Source organism: Diceros bicornis, chromosome 10, assembly GCF_020826845.1.
Source record: "Diceros bicornis minor isolate mBicDic1 chromosome 10, mDicBic1.mat.cur, whole genome shotgun sequence".
NCBI classification, from domain to species: Eukaryota; Metazoa; Chordata; class Mammalia; order Perissodactyla; family Rhinocerotidae; genus Diceros; species Diceros bicornis.
Window position 1 is genome coordinate 52844917 of NC_080749.1, and position 22437 is coordinate 52867353.

At 42.4% G+C, this 22437-nt stretch overlaps 1 protein-coding gene across 2 annotated transcripts in view; it reads left to right on the forward strand.

Moving 5' to 3' along the window:
* The first annotated feature begins 19734 nt into the window (after positions 1-19734).
* The window catches only part of LOC131410825 (plasma membrane ascorbate-dependent reductase CYBRD1), a 32919-nt gene continuing 30216 nt past the window's right edge, over positions 19735-22437 (forward strand). The window contains exon 1 of one of the 2 annotated variants that reach the window (XM_058549237.1): positions 19735-20064. In XM_058549237.1, coding sequence (XP_058405220.1) covers positions 19872-20064 — 193 coding nt within the window. In that variant the 5' untranslated portion in view covers positions 19735-19871. The remainder of the gene's footprint in view (positions 20065-22437) is intronic. The other variant, XM_058549238.1, reaches the window with a different exon arrangement.

Below are 22437 nucleotides of genomic sequence, written 5' to 3' on the forward strand. Positions count from 1 at the left end.
CTGATTTTTGTATTCTTTTATTTCTTAAACATTTCATTCATTGCTTTTCTGTATTTTTTAATTGTTTATGCAGATTCTCACTAATGGTGGCTTGCCTTACCTTCTTATGAGCTTGATGATCTTTGATTGTGAGCTCCTTGTTAGATCTCAATCTGTGAGAGTCCCATAGCCCCAACCTGGGAAAGCTCTCTTCTAGAGAGGATTTGTTTCTGCTTCTACCTGTAGCCAAAGATGCCACCATCCCAGGACCACTTAAGGATCTTGGCTCAGTTCATCTTCCCAACCTTGTGTTGGCCAAAGCCTCAGTATCCTGTTACTACTACTATCATTTCCGTCAGACAAAAACTCTGGTTTTGTTTTGGTTTTTGGAGGGAAAGTGTCTTCAGAGAACTCCCCTACCTCTTGAGAGACTAACAATGCCTCAAAGAAATGGGTTCTACTCAAGGCCTAGTTGTTCCTTAGCAGAAGGGTGCCTCCATGCACCTCATCAGCCATGATGTCATATTTGGAAGTCCTTAATAATATATTTTGCATATTGCTCCAAATCAGTACATATAGAGCCTCTTTATTCTTTTATAAGGCTACATAATGATCTATTGTATGAAATTTATTTAACCAGTTCCCCAATGATGGACCTTTTGATTCTGTCCAGTCATTTTACTATTACAAACAATGTTGCAGTGTCATTTCACACCTATGTGAATATATCTGTATTATAAATTCCTAGAAGTAGAATTACTGGATCTTATTCCCCTCTCCACCATAGAGGTTGTATCAATTTATTCTCCCACAAGAAATGTAGGAGCATGCCTATATTCCCACATTCTCACCAAATGCATTATAAAACTGTTTGATATGTATTTATCTGATAGGTAAAAATGATATTTCATAATTTTTAATTTGCTTTTTTTTTTTTGGTGAGGAAGATTGGCTCTGAGCTAACATCTGTTGCCAATCTTCCTCTTTTTGCTTGAGGAAGATTGTCCCTGAGCTAACATCTGTGCCAGTCTTCCTCCAATTTGGATGTGGGATGCTAGCACAGCATGGCTTAATGAGCAGTGTGTAAGTCTGCACCTGGGATCCAAACCCGGGAAACCCAGGCCGCCGAAGCAGAGCACGTGAACCCAACCACTACGCCACTAGGCCAGCCCTAATTTGCATTTTTTACTATGAGTGAGATTGAGTACCTTTTCATACATCTAAGAGAAATATATATTTCCTTTTCTGTGAACTGTTATGTTCCTGGTCTTTGCCTTTTTTTCTATTGAGTTTTCTTAAGAATCCCAAAGTTTGTAAGGTCTTGTTTCCTGCCATGTTTCTATTCAAAAGAATATTGTTTATAAATACTGAAATATACGTAGAATATTTGCTTTATGCAATTTTAAAGAAATGTACCATAATGCCTTTTGACGAAGTATAGATGCAGTGTTACAATTTAGATATTTCAGTGAACTCAGTAAAAAGGAGATTTTATGGGATTTGGAGAAAAAGTAGAACTTTCAAAGTACACATGGAATGTTAAGCAAAACTGATCAAATGCTGGACCGTAAAGCATGTCTCAAGTGTTCCAAGTGTTATTCTTTACATATGGAAGAACATCTTGTTTTTCTTTATCTAACAAGAACTACGCTTTGCAAAAATTTATTACTGCCAAACTTTTAACCTAGTCAGTTAATTTGTGAATCACTTAAATAGGCATGCAAGTCTGAAGTCCGATAATAGATTAGATGTCATGGAATTGAAGGTACACAGCTAAAATGGGCAACAGATTCTATTATCTTATTTCCTTTGCCCTTAAAGTTAATAGCACTTTCCAGTGGTATTTTTATGGTAGAAAATTAGCCCAGCTTGTCAGCATTCATAAACTTAAATATAACTAAACTTTAAGAATATAAACACTAATCATTAACTTAGTACATTGTTTATTGAACTGAACTCTATTTCTTGCTTTAGAATTATAATAGTAAATTCCTTTGAAAGCAAACAAGGGAAAAGGATTTTCCTGTCATCCAGGCTTTTTGATTTAGGACATTATGGTCTGTAATGCAGAATATCTTCAAAGTAAAGCAAGTTCACACTCACATTACTTTAAAGACTTTTAATGTCTTTGGGGACCCGATAACTTATGTGTATTTGACCAGAAGAATATATTCTTATACTTTCTATGCTTGAGCCACTGACTGAATTATATTTGATTAAACTGCACAAAGATTTGACAATTCTCCTTTAGAATATGTCCAAACTAAGTATATAGCCTTAACATTATAGTTAGAAAATCTGACAATTAATCTCAAGTTATTAATTTTGCAATATATATACTCAGTATTTTAGCACTTGCCCTTAGAAAACTCTAACAGACATTTTAAACATTTAGGTCACAGGTAAGTACCATTTTTTAAAGATTAAATTATTTTAGGATTGGAGGAATTGTAAAGAATACCTAGATTATTCCCCTACTTCATCCTAGGTGAAAAGTGAGGCACAGAGAGACTGGCTTGCCCAACAGATAAAAGCAGCCCAAATATACAAGACTTTCTGTGTAAGTCTGCTTCCAGCACATTAATAGAATTATCATTCTAAGGTTCACTTTTGATGTACAAAAGATGATAGTGATGGAGACTAAGGTAAATAACCTCTTATTCTTTGGAGTTGGATTTTAGTAATAAAGAGGACATTCTGAATAACTAAAATAGTCATTCTAGTGCTTATGGAAAACCATCACTTAAAAGGCTCCCACCAAAAATTTAAGGATAATGGCAAATATCCTGGCACCCAAAACTCTAGAATCAATGTAAACTGTTCTAAGTTTAATCTTGGAAAACTATATAAGGGCAGAATACATGGATGTATTCTCAATTTCAAACCAGAAAACTAAGGCTGGACTTCCAGATCATTATGCATTTCCATGAAAGATCTTCCCTGAGTTTAACCTGTGTGAGTCATGCAAATTAAAAAAAAAAAAAAGTCATTAGTACTTAATTGCCCCCAAATAAAGACTGTTCCCACACAGGTGGATATGGGCAAGATCTGAGTGAAAGAAATACCAAACTCATTTCATAGTTGGCAGGTACTGTCTTTGCCAGAAAGTGTTGTTATAGTGGAGATTCCCAGCCAAATCAAGGTCCTCAAGTAGCTTTTATGACTCTGTCCCTAAGCAAAGAAAGCATGATGTCACAGGAGGGGAGCCAGGAGGTTACTAGAACCTTGTTTGAGCACTTTAGACTTAAGTAATCATCTTGACACACCTCAAATGCAAATTTATTACCTAAGAGATGGGCTTGGAGGAGTTTCTAGAAGCTAGGTTTTTCATAGCTTGGAACACAGCTAGACTTGGAGCGGCCTGGTTAATCACAGTGGTCTGGGATAATTTCTATAGTTGCTGATTTCTAGAGTTAACTGCCTACCTGGTTGGGGAAGACACTGAGAGAACTGACCTAACTGATGATGGCCGTGGGTGCGTGTCCCACCAGCAAACAGAACATGGTATCCAAAAGCTATGGCCACAAACAATAGTTAGAAAGGCAAAGTCAGCAACAGGAAGATGCAACCTGGAGTAACTTAAAACTGGTCCGGGCTATCACATATAGTTGTTCAGATCATGCACTGAACAAACCTAGATGATGCCATCTATGTAGATGGTATGTCCCAACAGGTAGACCAAACATAGACATTGGGAATATAGGAATAATATATATAAATGGTTGTCCAAATAGATATATGGAGATAGTTGAAATAAACAAAGTCTACGAACAGTTAAGGATTCAGAGGCAGGACTCCAACCTAAGAAGATGGACCATAAAGGAAATATCTCTTTCTTTAACAGCAAACAGAATCTTAAAACTTTTGTCACCTTGGAGTATCATAAAGTAGGGATTCACCAAGTGGATCTCACCACCTCCCCTTGAATTTCACCTCCTCTGGATTCTTGCCACTGCCATGGGCACTGTGGTCCAGTGGGCACTGCTCTGCCATTAAAATTCTGGTGCAAGTGTGTACAAAAATACTTATTTTGATTCGTATTAATATAGTAGAAATAAGCTGGAATTTTTCCAAAAAAGATTTCACTGAATACAAAACATGAACAAAAAGAAATATTTAAGGGAATGTAAAAATGAACTATTTCTATCTAGCTTTTGCACTAACTAAGAATTTATCCAAAGGAAATAGTTATGAATGTGTGTCAATTAGGGTTTAATCAGAGAAGTAGAACCAGTTATGGGAGCTGGTTGTGCAGTCCATGTAAGACTGCAGCCCTTCATCTGGTGCTAGGATTGAAGTCAGCAGGGCAGCAGTTAGGAAGGAAAGATGCATGTGAAGTGAAGAGAGTGGGGACAAACTGGAACCCACAGGATGAGCTAAAACTGATAAGATAGAACTGGAACTTGCATCTGCCTCTCACTGCTTCCAAACATCCAACTTCGATGATATGGAAGACTTCGAGAAGATCTAGTGCACTTCACCACAGAGTTGGACATGACCTGGGCCAAGATTTGGAGAATTTGTAAGAGGAGATCCGATAGGAGTTGGATCTGTGAGGCCCAGACACTCTTCCATGAAGAACAAACTGGAGTTGCTACAGGCCTGGCTGCTGGCCCCTTTGACAACGTGAACCAGCAGATCCATGACAATGTCCATGAGCTGCAGCAGTGCCTGACCCTACATGAGTCTTCCAAGCATGATCATGATTGCTGCTTCATTTCCACCGTCCAAATCTCATGCAAAAAAATCTTTATGGCTCTCATTAACTCAGAACCTTGCAGGGAAGGGGATTCTGGGAAACGTAAGTCCAGCTTACTTGAGTTGACACAGTACAAAGTCACCGTAGAGTGTGTGCCAAAAATTAACTACAGATTTTTGTTGCAGTGTTATTTATAATGATAATAGGATACAACCGGACTGTCCAACAATACAGAAATGGTTAAAAATTTATAGTATATCCACACATTAGAATATAATATGTTACAAAGAATGTAAAAGAATGTTTATGTCCATGAACCTAGGTTCACAACATAATTATTGTACTTGGTTGCGTAAATACAAAGTTTTGATTGAGACACTGTGGGAGGCGGACTAACAACATCCCAAAGATGTCCACATCCTAATACCCAGAACCCGTGAATATGTCACCTTACATAGCAAATGAGTATTAAGGTTGCAGATACAGTTAAGGTTGATAACCAGATGACCTTAAAATAGTGAGATTATTCTGGATTATCCAGGTGGGACATTGAAGGGTACTTAAAAGTGGAAGAGGGAGGCAGAAGAAGAGGGTCAGAGAAAGATGTGACAAAGGAAGAAAGGCACAGGGAGATGCAGTGTTGCTTGCTTCGAAGATGGAGGAGGGGGCCATGAGCCAAGGAATGTGGGTGGCCTGTAGAAGCTGGAAAAGACAGGGAAATGGATTTTCCCCTAGAACTTTCACAAAGAAATACAGCCCCACAACCCCTTGATTTTAGCCCAGTGAAACCAATGTCAGACTTCTATCCCACAGAACTAGAAGATAGTAAATTGGTGTTGGTTAAGCTGCTAAGTGTCTAATAATTTGTTGCAGCAGCTATAGAAAATGAATACCAGAACCATGATATAACAGATGTGAAAATCCAAAGTGTGATGTCAGAAATGTCAAAGTAGATGACCTAGAACATGTAGTGTAGCTCTAAAACCCACAAGGAAGGTATAAACTATTGTGAAAATGGAGATAGACTATTTTGTGAAGGGCTTTTCTTTGAACAGAGCTGTGTGGAGTTTTCTCTCTCCCTTTCCAGAGAGAAGGGGTAGCAGGTAACTGCCCCTTCATTTCAAGCCTAGTTAGAGGGGCTTAAAGAGCTTGATTTGTGTCCCCTTGAGTTTGGGGCCACAAAAGACTGAGTCTAACTGCTGCTCAGGAAACCTAAAGGGCAAGAGAGATGAGCTGGTGATCTACTTTGATTTCAGAGGATGAAGAGCTACTACTGCTGCTTTGGGATCAGTCTATCCTCCCAGGGTTTGTCAGAACAAGGAACGAACACATACCAAATCGAGACTGTGGATTTGCAACTTAAAGTGATCACAGGACATTGTATTATCTGAGAAGGACCAGAAAAGTCATGGGGCCTATTGGAAATTTTATTTAGGGGCAGGGCAAACATTCTCCCACAGAGTAACTTCTAAAGGTGTCTCTTCTGAAAGATACCAAATAAAGTTGTATTTTGATTATACATACTGGTTGTGCTCATTCAGTGTACACTTGCAATGAATGGAAACTCTGTCAGGTAACTCAAATAATGAAGAATTTATTTTGAGGAAATGTGTATATTATATGTACAAAGACACACATCAAAAATGTCTGGAAAGATATATGGCAAAATGATATTAGTAGTTACTATCTATGGATGGTGCGATTATAGGTGAATGTTTTGTTTGTTGGTTATCTGTATTTCCCAGGGGTTTTTTTTTTTCCCCCAAAATAAATATTACTTGTGCAATTTTTAAAAATTAAAAAGACAAAAAACAAGGAAGGAGAAAAATTACCCAGGTTTATCAATAATGATCGTACCTTTCTTCTCATCTGGATTCACAAGCTTTGTCCCATATCACATCCTGTCAGAAAGCCTGAGCTCAAAAGGATGGGTATAAATTCCTGGGGACCTGGCCCAGATTCCTCACTCTCTAGCCTCTCGTCTGCCTCATATGGAGGGTGCTGTCTTGTGAACTGCTGAATGGGAGCAGGATTCCAGCGTATCTTTGAGTATGATATTGGCTACTTGGGACCACCTTACAACTCCAACCCTGGGTTTCATCCTGAGAGACTGACCTCCTCTCCAGGTATTTGGTAGGAATTTGGAGATTAATATAGCATATTTCACTCTTCAGGTGAAGCCTGCATCCCTCATTCCCCATTCACTATGGTGTAAGCTTTAAGAGGGCACTGGCCCTTGTTTTGTTCACTGATGTGTCCCAAGGGCCCAGAAGAATGCCTGGCACCTAATAGACTCAATACACTGAACTAATTTCTTCTGCATAGGAAATGGCTTAGTCTTTTATAGACCACACAACATAAGAATTCCTGATTTTTAAATTCTAGCACAAGGACATCTATGCTTTCTCCCTCAATCTCCACCCTTATCTCATTCCCTAGGACAGGAATGATGATTGGTTAGTCAGAAACCTGGACAATGATTGGCTGAGTTTTCTAGGGATAGAGCTTTCAAAGAAATGAAAAGCTCAGTAAAGTCAGTTCTTGAGGAAATGATCTACCCTCAAGTATCTCCCTTCCACATTCTCTCTCACCCTGTGGCTCCATTCCCTTGCTGCTAGAAGTAGGCACTGGATCTACTTTTCCTCACATCTGAACTGATTTCAGGTCCAGGACTCAGGTTTAGTATTTGAAGGGGAATGGGAGTTCCATAAGGACAGAGACCTTGTCAATTTCTGCTCTCAGTTATATTCTTGGCACCTAGCACAGTACCTGGCATATCTCTCTCTCTCTCTCTCTCTCTCTCTCATCTTTCTACAGAGATAGATTGTTTTAAATGAATAAATGTGGAAAGATAGAGCTCAATGCATACTTTGGCTAATTTAGGAAAAAAGAGCCTTCCACATGGTCTAGTTTAGCATTACCAGATTTCTGCTGTGAGGTATGGGGTCAAAATCAGCTCATTGTAAAATGCCACTTTACCTTCTATGTGTTGGTCATTGTCCTGTGCATACACTTCCATCAAGAACCTTGAAGTTTTACTGGGTTCTCTGGTCATAACGCCATTTAAGAGTCCCAAATCTCACCCTGTTTTCCAACGTAAGTCAATTAAAAAAAAACTCATAGTATTTATACAAGAATTGTGGTCGGACTTCTTAAAGGAAGCTTCTAAGGATAGATTCTAGCCTTCCTGAAAGCTCACTGACTTGAGATACAGAGCCTTGGAAGAACACAGACCCCTGTCCCTGGCACTAGCTAAGCATCTGAAAGGGTCACAGCTGGCCAGGCTGTGGTGGTTAGATTATGACTGTCAGGTGCTGGGCTCCTTGAGGTGGTGCTTTTCTCCTAGAATAGAGCTTCTCAAACTTTAGTACACTTATGAATCCCCTAGGAGTTTATTAAAATGCAGATTCTGATTCGGTATGACTGCATTGGAGCCTGAGGTTCTGCATTTCTGACAAGCTGGTCCATTGACCTCACTTTGAGTAGTATGGACCTAAAACACTGACTCCCTCTTCTTTCCACATGCAGGAGGTGCTTTTGTCCCATGCTAGTGGAGCAAAAGTAGTTTTTGAACGTGGCAAGCTATTTAAACCTTCTATGCCCCTGTTCAATCACTTTTTTGATACAAGTAATATTACAGGTAAAGTCCTTTACTTCAGGAGGAAATGAGCCTTCTAAACATCTCGATAGTTTGTCTACGTAAGGTAGGTAAACTCAACCTATGTGGTAAACAGAAATCACAAAACAAAATGGTAGAAACAAGTCCAACTTATCAACAATAAATATAAATAGATTAAATCACCTATTAAGGGACAATGACTATTAGATTGACTTTTTTTCTAACACTTTATTATGAAAATTTTCAAACATGCAGAAAAGTTGAAAGAATTGTACAGTATACACCCGTATACTTACCACCTAGATTCTACAATTAATATTTGCTATATATGCTTCATCACCTATCTCTCCACAGACTGACTTTTCAAGAAAACATCCACTTTTGGGGCCAGCCAGGTGGCATAGTGGTTAAGTTTGCACGCTCTACTTCAGCGACCCAGGGTTCGTGGGTTCAGATCCCAGGCACGGACCTGCACACTGCTTATCAAACCATGCTGTGGCAGGTGTCCCACAAGATGGGCATGGATGTTAGCCCAGGGCCAATCTTCCTCAGCAAAAAGAGGAGGGTTGGCAATGGATGTCAGCTCAGGGCTAGCCTTCCTCACCAAAAAAAAAAAAAAAAAAAATCCACTTATATGCTGCTTACAAAAGTCATCTAAAAACAACACAGGACAGTTTAAAATAATAGCATTCAAAAGTCACTTGTGGGGCTGGCCTGGTGGCATAGTGGTTAAGTTCACGCACTCCGCTTCGGCAACCCAGGGTTTGCAGATTCGAATCCTAGGCGCAGACCTATGCACCCCTTGTCAAGCCGTGCTCTGGCCGCATCCCATATACAAAATAGAGGAAGATGGGCACAGATGTTAGCTCAGGGCTAATCTTCCTCAGCAAAAAGGGGAGGATTGGCAAGGGATGTTAGCTCAGGGCTGATCTTCCTCACCCACACATACAAAAAAGTCATTTGAGCTTTATTTTATCTTTGTTTTTATTATGAGTTCAAGTTCTACATGTTCAAAATGGGAAAAATTAAAAAATAAAAAAAGGATTAGCTTTATACTAAACAATTTGAAGATTCTTCCTTATAATATCCACATCCACTACTGGCCTTCTCAGTCTACAATTTGGGCAATAGCTCAATTTTGTTGGCTCATGCCAATTTCATGCAGAGCTTAGGCCCTTTCAAATTATTTACCATTTCCCAATTCTAGGAATTCCCAGGCAGTATTTCACAGGTACTTGTTAACAAATCTCTCCTGCCAGACCCTTTGGCAGTAGCACTGTTGGGCACTGCAGCCTTCCACTGGGCTGCCACTGATGCCCGGAGCCCTCACCTCACAAAAGCTGCTTGCAGAATGGTAGTGAGCTATCCATGTGGGCTGCTAAGTGCCCTGGGGAGACAGAGCTTACTCACCTTTTATTTACATACTCCATGCTCTCCATAGGGCTCAGACATGAGTCTTTTGGGGTCTGGAGACTAATGTACATACAGACATTTTGCCACCCAGGATCCCTCCCGACAGCTAAGGCCTTGTCCTCTACTATGAGGCTCCACAGCTATGCATGCAAAAAGGTTTTTAATTAAAATAATCACAATATTGTGAAGAAGTGAGTTTTTTACATTCATATTTGCCCTCTATGAATCTGAAAATGCATAAGATACACTTGACTGACCAAAATATGGCCAATAAATCTAACTCAGAAATGCTCAACTCAGTATATATTAAGCAACCACCCAGGAACAGAGTGATTTAAAAAAAATCATCTGTCCCCTCTTCTGCAGATGCCTGATTTTGAAACCTTAATCTACTTAAGTACCCCACATTCCAATCAGTGTAAACATAACAGAATCCAAATCTTTGAGAAGCTGGAATGTTACTTCTTTGTTTCCAGCATAGCTTGGGGTGAGCACATTGCATATTAAGCAGGGAATCTGATCTGAGATTAAGGACTCCTTCTTTCTTTCAGAACAATTTTTATCATTCTTAATCACTTCTCTTTTTTTTCTCAACATTATCTCATCATTCTCATATATATAATTTTTTTTTTTTGCTATATCAAACTATTTGGTCAAAAACATCTTGTAATTCATTTCACAGTCTTTTCCTTAATTATTTTACTGTAGACCTGAAAACTGTATAACTGTTCAGAGTGGCAATAAACATAATTATATTTGCAAAGGACTCATGAGTCGATTTTAGTTGCTTTTTCTGATTTATAACTACTTAATCAGGCTGGAATGGGTCATCAGGTGGAAGAGGGGTCATGTTGCCACCGAATTCTAGTCTGCAGCAACAGTGTGTGCAAAAGAAATGTCAGAAGATAAGACAGAGCATGGCATTTTGGGGGACACTGTAAATCAGGATGGTGGCAGCAGCGATTGCTGGAGGAGAGCAGAGAGATGAGCCTGGGGTGATAAGCGAGGGCTCCATCAGAAAGGCCTTGCATGCCAAAAAAGTTTTCTTTTAACCTAGTGCCATTGAAAGACTTTTAAACATAGGAATGTGCTCAGGTTTGTATTTTTGGGTTATTTCTTTCTTTATTTTTCATGAGGAAGATTGGCCCTGAGCTAACATTTGTTGCTAATCTTCTCTTTTTCGCTTGAGGAAGATTGTCACTGAGCTAACATCTGTGCCAATCTTCCTCTATTTTGTACGTGGGACGTCACCACAGCATGGCTTGATGAGCAGTGCGTAGGTCCACGCCCAGGATCCAAATACACAAACCCAGGGTCGATCTTAACCACTATGCCGCTGGGCTGGCCCTTTTGGGTTATCTTTTGATATAGTATGGGAAATGCATTGCCTGGGTGAGGTGTGGCAAGACTAGCAGCAAGAAAACCAATTGGATGATTGTTTGCTAATCTAGGCTTGATAAGAGGGTTGCTGGAACTAAAGTAGCAGTGGTAAAGATGGAGAGAAATGGATGGGTTTCTCAGGGGGTAGAATGGAAACCCTCTCCCCCCCCCATTAATTGGATGTTGGGGCTAACAAGGGGAGAGAACCTAAAAGACAAGTGTGTATCCCTCTCCCCAGTGATTTCTGAAGAACATGGAAAATAGACATCCATGGTATTAAAATTTGAGGTGCTATGGAAAACAGCAAGTTAAGTTAAGATGGGTAATAGTATTCACTATGTATGCTAAAAGGTAGCAACAAAAAGAAGCGTGAGAGGAGAAACGTGCTTAGCAGGGAATTATTTTTCCTGTTTTTTGTTTGCAGTAGGATTGCAATGAGAAGAAAAGAAGCTTGAGAATCTCAAGGACAAGAGACAGGAACAGAAAGAGTTCCCCTACTCAAACCAAGGGGTACTCAGAGAGAGCTGAGAATGCTGTTGATGACTTAAAGTAACCCAATAATTCCCTCAGTCTCATGACTCTAAACCATTGTCAGACATTGTGGAATCTCAATCTTCCATGCTTAATGAAGAACTAACATTTATTATTTTCAGTTAAATCTTTCCAAAGCACTAGCTTAAGAATTTATTAGGAAAGAAATAGTACACACAATAAGAAAATGGTCAAAGGGAAAGAAGAAGCAATCACAAAAGAAGAAATACAAACGACCAATTAAGACATGAAAAATGTTGCATCCTATCATGCAAATTATAATGAGATATCATGTGATGTCCATCAGATTGGAAAACATTTAAAAAATATAGAACAATAATACCCTTTATTGGCAATGGTGTGATGGTGCATGATCATATACTTCTGGTCAAATTCTACAATCTTTTGTGAGATAATTTGTTTAAAAAATTTTAACCTAGTAGTTTCACTTTTAGGAATTTGCCCTAAAGAAACAACCAGAAATGTGTAAAATTATTTATATGTAAAGACATGTGTGAAGGTACTTTTTTAGTAGTGAAAAACTGTAAACAACATAAATGTCAATGTCAACAAATAGGGAATTTGTTAAATAAATCATGACAGTTTGTGGTGCCAGGCCTGTGACGTAGTGGTTAAGTTTGGCGTGCTCCACTTTGGCAGCCTGGGTTCGCAGGTTCAGATCCCAGGTGTGGACCTACACCACTCGTCAGCCATGCCGTGGTGGCATCCCACATACAAAATGCAGGAAGACTGGCACAGATGTTAGCTCAGTGGTAATCTTCCTCAAGCGAAAAAGAAAAAGAAGACGATTGACAACAGATGTTAGCTCAGGGTGAATCTTCTTCAGCAAAAAATAAAAATAATAATAATCTTGGCAGTTTAGCATAGTGTCTACGAGGAAGGGCTCTGGAGCCAGACTATTTAAGTTTGAATCTCAACCTCACTCCTTCCTTGCTGTGGGAACTTGGGCAAGTTGCCTGTCTTCTACATGTCACAGTTTCCTCATCTGTAAAATGGGGTTGTTGTAAGAATTAGATTAATAAATATATGGAGAGTTCATAGACCTGTGCCTGGCACATGCTAAGTTGTCAATAAGTATTAGTAATTTTCATGGTTAGTATGACCATCGACCATTAACACTTTAGCATGAAGGAGACCTGCAGTCACTCCATATTGGTAGAGGGTGAAGGAAGGTTAAGTCTCCATCTGGGCACCTTGAGGGTGGTAGGCAGGTCTGAGTGTTGGGGGTTCTTGTACAAAAAGTCGTGCTGGGAAGGAGAAGAGCCAAGCTAGGGGAGAAAGGTTTAGAAAGAGGGGACCATAGGATACCCATGACCAACAGGGCCTGTTTGACACTCTTGCCTATGCTGGCTATGCTTATAGAACATATCTACCAGACCATCAGTACTAGAGATTCAGCAATCAAGAGACACGCCTTTTATTCTTGAGGAAGTAGGATACTCAGGACAACTCAGCATTTAACAATAGCTCTGGATTAAGAACATATAATGTTTTTCTAGGTTGATTTTCCAAGAGACATACCAAGTTCTTTAAGTGTTGTTTTTCACATTCCTGTCATGTTAGGAATGGTGACTATACTTTGCAAGATGTGAGTTTGATTTAGTTGATAGCTTTTCCCTGGACTTCTGGGTACAACTGTTCAGAGTATAGATTTAAAAACAGGAATAAGCCTTAGAGGTCATTTAGCTCAAGGCTTCCCAACCTTTTGTGTGCCCTGGACTCCTTTAACAGGCTAATAAGGCCTATGGATCTCTCTTCCAAATATTGTTTTAAAATGCATAAAATTAAAAAAAAAAAAAAACATAGGATTACAAAAGAAACCAATTACATTGAAAAGGAGTTATCAAAATTAAAAAAATTTGTGAATGTATTAGTATATGTGCATTGTTATTGATGCGTTAATAAGATCTAGCTGCAGGTCTAATAACTGCTGTTTCTCTGAAGAAGTGTTGAGCAAAAACTTGAGATATCTGCAGCAACTCAATGCGACATGAAAATCAGTGATTTCTATTGGTGACAAAATCATAGCCACTGCGAATACCAGTGGGGTTTGTTGTCTGCATTCATAATTAAAGAAATTGCTGAATTTCAGTTAGAACTTGGTGAAAATAAAGATGCAGTTTTTCCCCCATCCAGGTTCTATCCATAGACACCAGATGAAGTGTCTGATCTAGTCTGAAGCTGTCCTGTCACAGATAAGCAAACTGCAGCCCCGTTTTTGGCCTGTGTGAATTGTCCGATTACACAGCGAGCTAGTAGCAGATTGAAGTCCTAGAACAATGTATATTCCCTTATTCCAAGCTGCTTCCTATTGACTGGATCTAGGCTTGGAGGCAACATATAAATGAGAGAAGCCAAGCTAAATTATTTTGGAGCAAAAGTAAAATTTGGACTTATCCCATTTGGTTTTCTCTTTAAAAAGAGCTTTACCTGCTAACAGAAATTATAATCAAGGCTTCCCGAGATCCAGTGAGGTCTGTCTAAGCTGTTTGTAGAAAAAAAATTTTTAGCCCAATATTTGCCGATTGAAAGAGCCTCTCTGGTCTACTTTCAGAGTTCTTTTTTGGACATGCATGATTGCTTCATACTTAAATAAAATCTTGAGATCCATGAGCCAAAATTCTAGAAATATATTTCTGAGACATTCTGCCTCTGAATACCCTTAAAAAAACGCATCAGTGACAGAGAGGACTGTAATTAGAGAACTTATTCCTGTTATTACAAAGCCAAACAAGGAAGCATCCAATAAAAGTTGTCCAAAGGTAAAATGATGTTTATGGCTACTCGTTAATAATAGTATAACCCAGTTCTATATACAGGATAATGTCCCATCCAAACAGTCCAATGTACTTATAAAATATGATTTATATGGAAGAAAGCTTAGTTATAAGAAAAGTGTGCCTTCCCTTGCTATGTCTCTAACTTGATCTTAGGCTCTCTAACCTTCTAGTCAGTCAGTCAGTCAGTCCACGAATGTGTTTTTAAATGCCTTTTCTCTGTCAACAACTGTTCTAGGCTGTATTAATTATATTTTCTTCTTTTCCTTATTCTTGATGCTCTGGCATTTGGGGCCTTGTGGACTGGGGAACCACCCATCCGAGGATTAACTAAGTCCTAGAGATAACAGTTTGTCTGCCAGCACGTCTTTGATACGCAGACCGACCAATTCCAAGTCTATTCCCCAGCCCGACCCGTCTCTTTTATCAGACTCCTACAGTCTGGCACACTATCCCCTGTCCAAGTCACTACAGGGCCAGGTGCCAGACAACCGGGGATCACCAGAGGCCGCCAAAATTATTCAAACTAGCCAGTTATAAGTTTGTTCTGCTTGCTTACTTTGCTTTGCTCATTCCTTCCCTCGAAAACCACAATAAAGGCTCCTGCTGGCAGTTCCCCTCTCTGCCTGCTTATCTTGCTTCAGTACTTCCCTACGTGGCCCTGTGTGACCCTGCACAGTGTGCCATGCCTCTTGTGTCTAGGGCACTGTGAATATAAAAAAATAACTTCTTCCTTCATGGCAGTCATTTTCATGTCTGTGTGTCGTACTAGCTCAAAACAAATCCTGGGCACATTTTTAGAACACAGGCCCTGGATGAACGAACAGCAACAAATAAGACAGACCAAATCTTCACCTCGAAGGAGCTTATATTTTAATCTAGGGTTTATAAATTTGCATGGGAAGGAGGGTTCTAAAATAAAGAGAACCTAGATGTGACCAAGCCCCATTCTTTTCTTCCTCACCTGGTTATTTCCTGCTAACCTATGGGGTAAAGGTGGCAGATGAGAATTAGGGAATCAGGGAATTTAATCCTGTTTCTCTTCTGCCTGGATAAAGTCCAGACTCTTTGCCTAGACTAGACTCCACCGACTAATGTCTGGGTTGGGGAGATAGCACCAGGACGGGGTCATTGCAATTTTATCTTGCCAGATGATTAGGAAGATACAAGATGATTAGGAAGAGCTAACAATTTCTTTCCTAAGTGCTTCCTGCCTCACCAGTTTTCCCCAAACCAACTCACACAAGATGATGATGGAAGCAATTTTAAAAATTAAATGGCGGGTCAGGTAGATCTTACAAAGCAGTATAGTGTGGAAGGAACAGAAGTAATGCCTTGGTCTAACCTCCCTCCCCTCCCCACCCAATGCCCCAATGCAGCTTCGGGAAGAGGATCTATTGAGTTAGGCCTTTTGCTTGGGCTCCTTTCAGGGTCCTCCCCTCAAACCCCTGTTCTCCCCAGACATCTTCCTCTACTCCTTGTATCTGCTTCCCAGTCTGCTGTACTATTCTGCTCCCTCAGCAAGAGAGTTACTTCCCATCTCTTCCCAAACTGGGGCTCCTCAGGCCATGGCCAGATACAAGTGAAATCATTCCTTACTCCAGCCACTTTCTTGGGGCGAGTGGACTCGGTGAGCCTCCTAAGGTAGGGAGGTGGTAGAGGCCAGTTCCATAGCCATTCTCCCCACAGCAAGAGCTGGGCTGATCTCTTCACCAATTCCCTCAGAGGAGAAACACCTCAGCAAAGTAGACATTTAGTTTTTTTCCCTGAAGACAACACAGTCTAGCTTCACATGAGGAAATTATATTCCTCCTATTAACATGGGTTTGATTGTGTTCTTTTCAAAACTGTAACCCTCACTTTATTTCACTAAGGAGCCTTTGACCACTGCCTGGGTTTGGCTTACATCCTGAGTCACGATGTCAGCTCTGAGTCGCTTTATCTTAGTCATCTGAGACAGCTTTCTGATCCCCAAATCTCTTGTCTAATAGAAGCGAGGACAGGAAGATGTGTGAGCTCATTCCTCCTGCTTGTGATTTTTTCTTGCTTCATGTATTCCTCCTTTCATAATATGTCCTAAGAAGACATAGACAATTAGGTGGGGCTAGGGAAACACTAGTATTAGATGAGAGTATTTTTCCACTTGTCCCTGTCAGGGTCCTGCAGGAAACAGCTAGTTTGCCCAAAGGATTTAATTGAAGAGAGTTTAATAAAGGGACTCTTTATAGAGGTGCAAACAGACTTAAGAGAACCCAACAAGGAATGGTGAAGACCCAGGACAAGCAAGAGCAGGCAGCCAATATTACACCTGGGCCTGCAGAAGCAAAGGGGTGTGGTGTTACTGGACCCTACAAGAGCTGTAGATATGGAAGACAGGCCAGTTGAAAGTTGACAGTCATCGTGGCAAAGAGGAACGCAACCACTGCAAAAACCATGGCCTGGCAAGGGGGCACAGAGGGATAAATAGGTCGACCTCTCTTTCTTCCTGCCCTCTGATCTCCTTCCAGAACCACCCATCGGCCAAAGCCAAATGGAAGCCAGTGGGCAAGGAGCCTGCCAGGGCACAAGGCAAGGCAAAGAAGGGTGGAGAATGGGGGGGCAAACAGAGTAACCAACACATAGTCAACATTTGCAAGTTTAAAAAATGGTCCACTTATCCCACAAAGCAAACCACTATGTACAACTTATCATACTTTACATTAGAATACTGGACCTCTGTATGCACCAAAAGAAATGCAACATTACTTCGTGGAAGTTCAACAGATAGATGGGTGGGGTTGGATTTTCTTTCCCTACCTTATCTTCTTACTCTGCATTTTATGTCTACGTCAGTGAAAATAAAAATCTGTGTCATTATGTACGTGTGTCTAGAATCACAGGTTTTTTGGAAGGTTGTCTTGTTCAATGCCTCACTTCCATGCCCCCCCCCCATCAGGAATCTCTTAGATCGAATTACTGACAGGTTATCTAGTCTGAGTAAGTACTTTGGTGACAAACTGTTTACCATCTCCTATTATTGGACAACTCTGTTAAAAAAAAGTTCTTAACACTAAGCCACTTAGTGAAATTTTAGTGAATACTTAGTGAAAATTTTCCTTTTCCAAGTGACAAGTTTTATCAAAGTTAGGTCCTTAAAGGACAACTTAACAGTTGAAATTCTCTGTTTAGCTTGTAACTTCAAGCTGATTCAACACCATCCGTACCATTTGGCCATGTTTTCTTTTCCTGAGATGTTTTGTTAAATGGGCTCTGGAATCCCGGAGATTCTTATTTGCTGCTGCTATGGAGCAAAATCAACTCGAGTGGAGTGAAGATATTGAGTTAAGGGGGTGAAGAAGTTAACTGGGGACAAGGACTAGATACTTTCAGGGAGAAGAATAGGGACACAATGACATTCTTGTTCAAGAACTACTAGCTAAAGGTCACAGAGGAAGAGAAACAGCATAAAATTAAACAGGGCATGTATACAGCACTCAGGAACCAAATGACTGAAAATATAGAACTGGAAGATTCAGTATAGTCTCTATTTATTCCTGTGGATCTACTCTCACCCTTCTCCACTCTGCTGTTTGTCCCCAGAGGCTGACCTATATGAACTGCATCAACTGCCCTCTGGCTTCCGATTAGGTTCAACCACTGGGTCCCTGGGCAGGAGATTGGAGGGGAAGAGAGTAAGGCTGGAATATTCATCCTGCCTCCCATTCTTCCTCCCTATGGGGTCCCTGCAAGCTGGCTGCATCCTTCAACTCAAGGCCATAGTCTCTCTCTATCTCTCTCTCTCTTTCTCTCTCTCTCTCGGGATTCCAGTAGCCATCTCCCCACTCAGGCCTGGACACTGCAAAACCCTTGTGGTTTCACACACCCTGCCCACAACTTTGTAAATAGTCCTGTGCGTTATTAAATTGCCCAATTGGAATGTGCCATCTGTTTCCTGCCATTTATCTCCCAACAAACATATTGAGTAACTACTATATGCCAAAGAAAAATAAAATGATAAATTAGACAGTTATAGCCTCGAGGGGGCAGTCAAGGGAGTGGAGACAGCCACAGAAACAGATCTTTATATATTACATCTTGATAAGTGATGCAGAGAGGCATTGGATGGAGAGGTGGGCGGAGGTGTAAAATAGGCGTATAGGCAAACTCAAAGAAGGTTTCTTGGTGGAGATGGGGTTGGGCAGGGAAGTCGGTAGGGAGTGGTCAGGAGCTGGGAGAGAAGTTTACCGCCATGGATAGGTTGATTCAGTCAGGGCCAGTCAGGTTGTGGTAAAGGATTAGAGTGGAGGACTAGACTGGGCCAGACCACAGAAAGCCTTCTACTGTGGGAAGCAGTCCTTCTTTTCCATTTGCTTACTCTCCCTCTCTTTCTCTACACCAAGGGAAAAATAATGATACCGCTGAGGTCTGCAGCCTCTTATTCTTAGCCCTTAATCCTGCTACTACCAGGGTTTGACACTCCTACTTGTTGGCCTAAAACCTGTCTTTTCCATTTAAAATCACTCCTATGCACTTCTTGAACCTTCTAAGGTCTTTCAAAATGGCAACAAGACAATATGGTATACTAGTCCTTAGAGAGGAGCTACAGGAGAGAGTTAGAAGTGAACGTTCCCAAATACATTCTAGAAGTCCTAATAGCCAGAGCCCTGTTCCTTTAATAGCAAGAGAGAACACCGACACATTTTTTGTCCAATTGAGAAGAGTGATAATAATGTTGGAAAGAAGGGAGGGCGTGAGCCTCACTTCATCAAGGCGGGGCTTTGGTCCAAATAGATTTGGGCAGGGGGCCACTTTTAGGATCCATTTTTTATTACACTACATAGGCAAGTCCAGGGTCCAAGAGATGTCTGTCTTCCCTCTCTAAAGCGCAAACTGCAAATAGTTTCCTTGCTAGGTAAGGCCAAGCCTATACCGCCCCACAGAGTCCTGCTTGGCGCTTGGCGCTTCCTTGACATCCAAGACAGCCAACCTTCTAGGCCTGGGGCTTAGAGTGCTTCGTTAATCAAAATCACACACACTCCACCCAATGGACCTTGTTTTCTGTTAACCGAGAGTGCGCACCACTGCCTTATTCAGCCTCCCACAAAGAAGGAAGAGACACAAGAAAAGTTAAAGTGGTGGTTTGGGATTCTCGGAGCTCTAGCTCTGAACAACTAACTGGTTCAGTTACTTGAGCCCTCGGCCAGCTCGGACGCCGGGCCAGGGGGCGGCCACCGCGCAGAGAGCTCTCGGCGGCCGCGAGATCCCAGGGGTGGGGCTGGTTTCTGAGCGAGGGCCAGCTGCCCACCCCGTGGAGGCCCCACATCTCTGGCTAGCCGGCGAGAAAGCCCCTCCTCCCGGGCGGAGACAGCTTCAAGAAGTCGACGCCCGCGTCCTGCCGCGGGGCTGGTACCCAGAGGCCGCCGCCGCCTCGCCGACTTCTTGTGGCTGCCCGGGCGCGGAGTATGGGACTCTGATGGCCATGGACGGCTACAGGGGCTTCCTGGGGCTGCTGGTGTCGGGGCTACTCGTCGGCTTCCTGTCCGTGATCTTCACCCTCGTCTGGGTCCTCCACTACCGGGAGGGGCTCGGCTGGGATGGGACCGCGCTCGAGTTTAACTGGCACCCGGTGCTTGTGGTCACTGGCTTCGTCTTCATCCAGGGCATCGGTACTGGGCGTCTCTTGGAAAGCGACCGGGAGGGAGGCGCGGGTTGGGGGTCCCCGACCTAGTCCCAACCGAGTGGGGCCGACGTGGTCGAGCGAAGGGGTGAGGGAAGAGCGAGGGGCGCGCGGGCGCCGGGGAGCCGGGGGCGGAGCGCGCCCCCGAGCCGAGTCGGCGGGGCGCGCAGCGGGAGGGAGGTGGGCGTGCTCCGGCGGGGCCGAGCTGGGACTTGGGCCGCCGCGGGCGATCGCGGGAGTGGCGGCGCCGGGACGGGGCGCCCCGGCGCCCGGGGTTCGCTGTGAGGCGCGTTACGGGGGGCGGCTGGGCACAGCGGCGCGGAGCGGGCGCGGCTCCACCTGCTTAACTCTGCTGCGAGTGGCTTGGACGCAGGGGAGGTGCCAGAGCGCCGTGCGGCCCGCAGGCCACTAGCGCCGGAAAGTCGCCCCCTGTGGGCCGAGCCTGCGCAGTCAGGGGCGCGGAGACTCTGCTAGGCGAGGCCTTTCGTTGGACTTGCTTCAAGTTAGGAGAATTGTAGATTAGGAGAGCGAGGCAATCGGGGGAAATGGAGGGGCGAGAATCTGCCTCTTCTTGTCCCATCGTCAGCCTGAGTGGAGGGGCTGGTCAGTCGGAAGCTGGGGCATCAGCATCTGGATTCACTCCTCTTAGAGCGTTAGACTCAGTCGAGCCCGAGAAGCTGCCAGGTCTCCAGAGGGTGTTTCGCTGCCCTGCCTGGTCATTGGTCAGTCTTGAGCCCAGCGTGTTTTTGTGGCTGTCGACTGGCGCAAGTTCGCTGGCGAGGCCTCCTGTTGGCCGCTGCCGGGAACTCCGGGCAGGAAATGCCCGCCGGCGGCCGGCGACGAGCCCGCTCCGGGCCTGCTTGCTCTGGGCTGAGGCTGGCGCGGCGGGAGGGGTCAGTCCGTGGCGTTTTTTCTTCTCTGAGGTATAATTAATTGACATATAACATTATATTAGTTTCAGGTGTATAATGTGATTCTGTATATATATATATAGCGAAATGTCACAATAAGTCTAGTTTACATCCGTCACCTCACATAGTTATAATTTTTTTTTCTCATGTTGAGAACTTCTAAGATCTACTCTCTTAGCAACTTTCAGATATACAAAACAGTGCTATTAACTGTTGTAACCATGCTGTACATTACATCTCAAGGACTTATTTATTTTATAGCTGGAAGTTTGTACCTGCACCCATTTCGCCCGCCCACCCCCCTCTGGCAACCACCAATCGACGGCAGTTTTCATTGTCCTTGCGTAGTGCGGTTCACAACGCCCTGACAGTTTCCTTGGCTGCTGTTTGGCTGGAGGAACCTCTAGGTAGTGGTGCAGCGCCCTTTATTTGTAACCACTTTCCAAAAAGTGAACTCAAGGCCTTGGCAGAGAAAGTATTTAGAAAAAGAAAGTAGTGGCCTGGGGTTATGTCGCAGAAAGTAATCGAGAGGAGAGGAAAGGGTTCGGAAAGAGGTGCCCACCGGCTGAAGAATCTAGCCTTGCTTCTGAACAGGCTGCCTTTTCTCCACCAATATTTAACTCTCCACAAGCAACAAAAAAGCTCCGACCTCATTCGTAACAAAAAGATTTTTGTTTCCACTTAAAATTTGGGCTGCAGCCTTCGGAGGGTATGGCTGCCTTTCTTCCACTCTGGGATGTAGTGGGAGACGTTGCTAAAGCCCAGCCTTGGTCTCAAGGCTTCCTGGTATGGGAATTGGCACCGGGGTGTGAGTACTGCTGGCCAGCTAAGTTATTTCGTTGCATAAGACCCAGTTATTTTGCCACTAAACTAAAATGAGAAAAACATACTCAAGTTCCAAAGTCGCTGACATCAGAACTCTTTCCTTCCTGGTGGAGCCCTTAAGTTTGGCCAGAGCTGTCAACACCATCTGTTTGCTCAAAGCAGTAGTAAGTCTCTTCATCTCTTCCAGCCAATGCTTCAGAGCAGCTCCTAATACCAAAATACTTTCCAGAGGTTCTGGAATATCTTCTCGTATTTGGGGAAAAGGGAAACTTCCTGACTTACCAAAGGGGAGACAAAGTCACAAAACAATAGCTAACATTTATTGAGTGCTTCCTGTGTGCCCACTAAGGGCATTATTTCACAGGTTTCTAAGAGTAAATGGAAGCACAGAGCAGTTAAGTAACTTACCCACGGAAGTCATATAAGCGTTTTCAGTGGCCTTTATTCAAGGTTCATTTCTCTGCTTTAATGGCAATATGCCTATTTTCTGTAAAATATTCTTTTTAGAGGCATAAAAAACTTACTTTAAAATATACTTTAAAACTCTTCATGTTAGAGTCCATTACAGTTTTCCTAAAATAATTTCTAATTTCTCTAAACTTTGGAATTTTCTTAATCTGTTTATA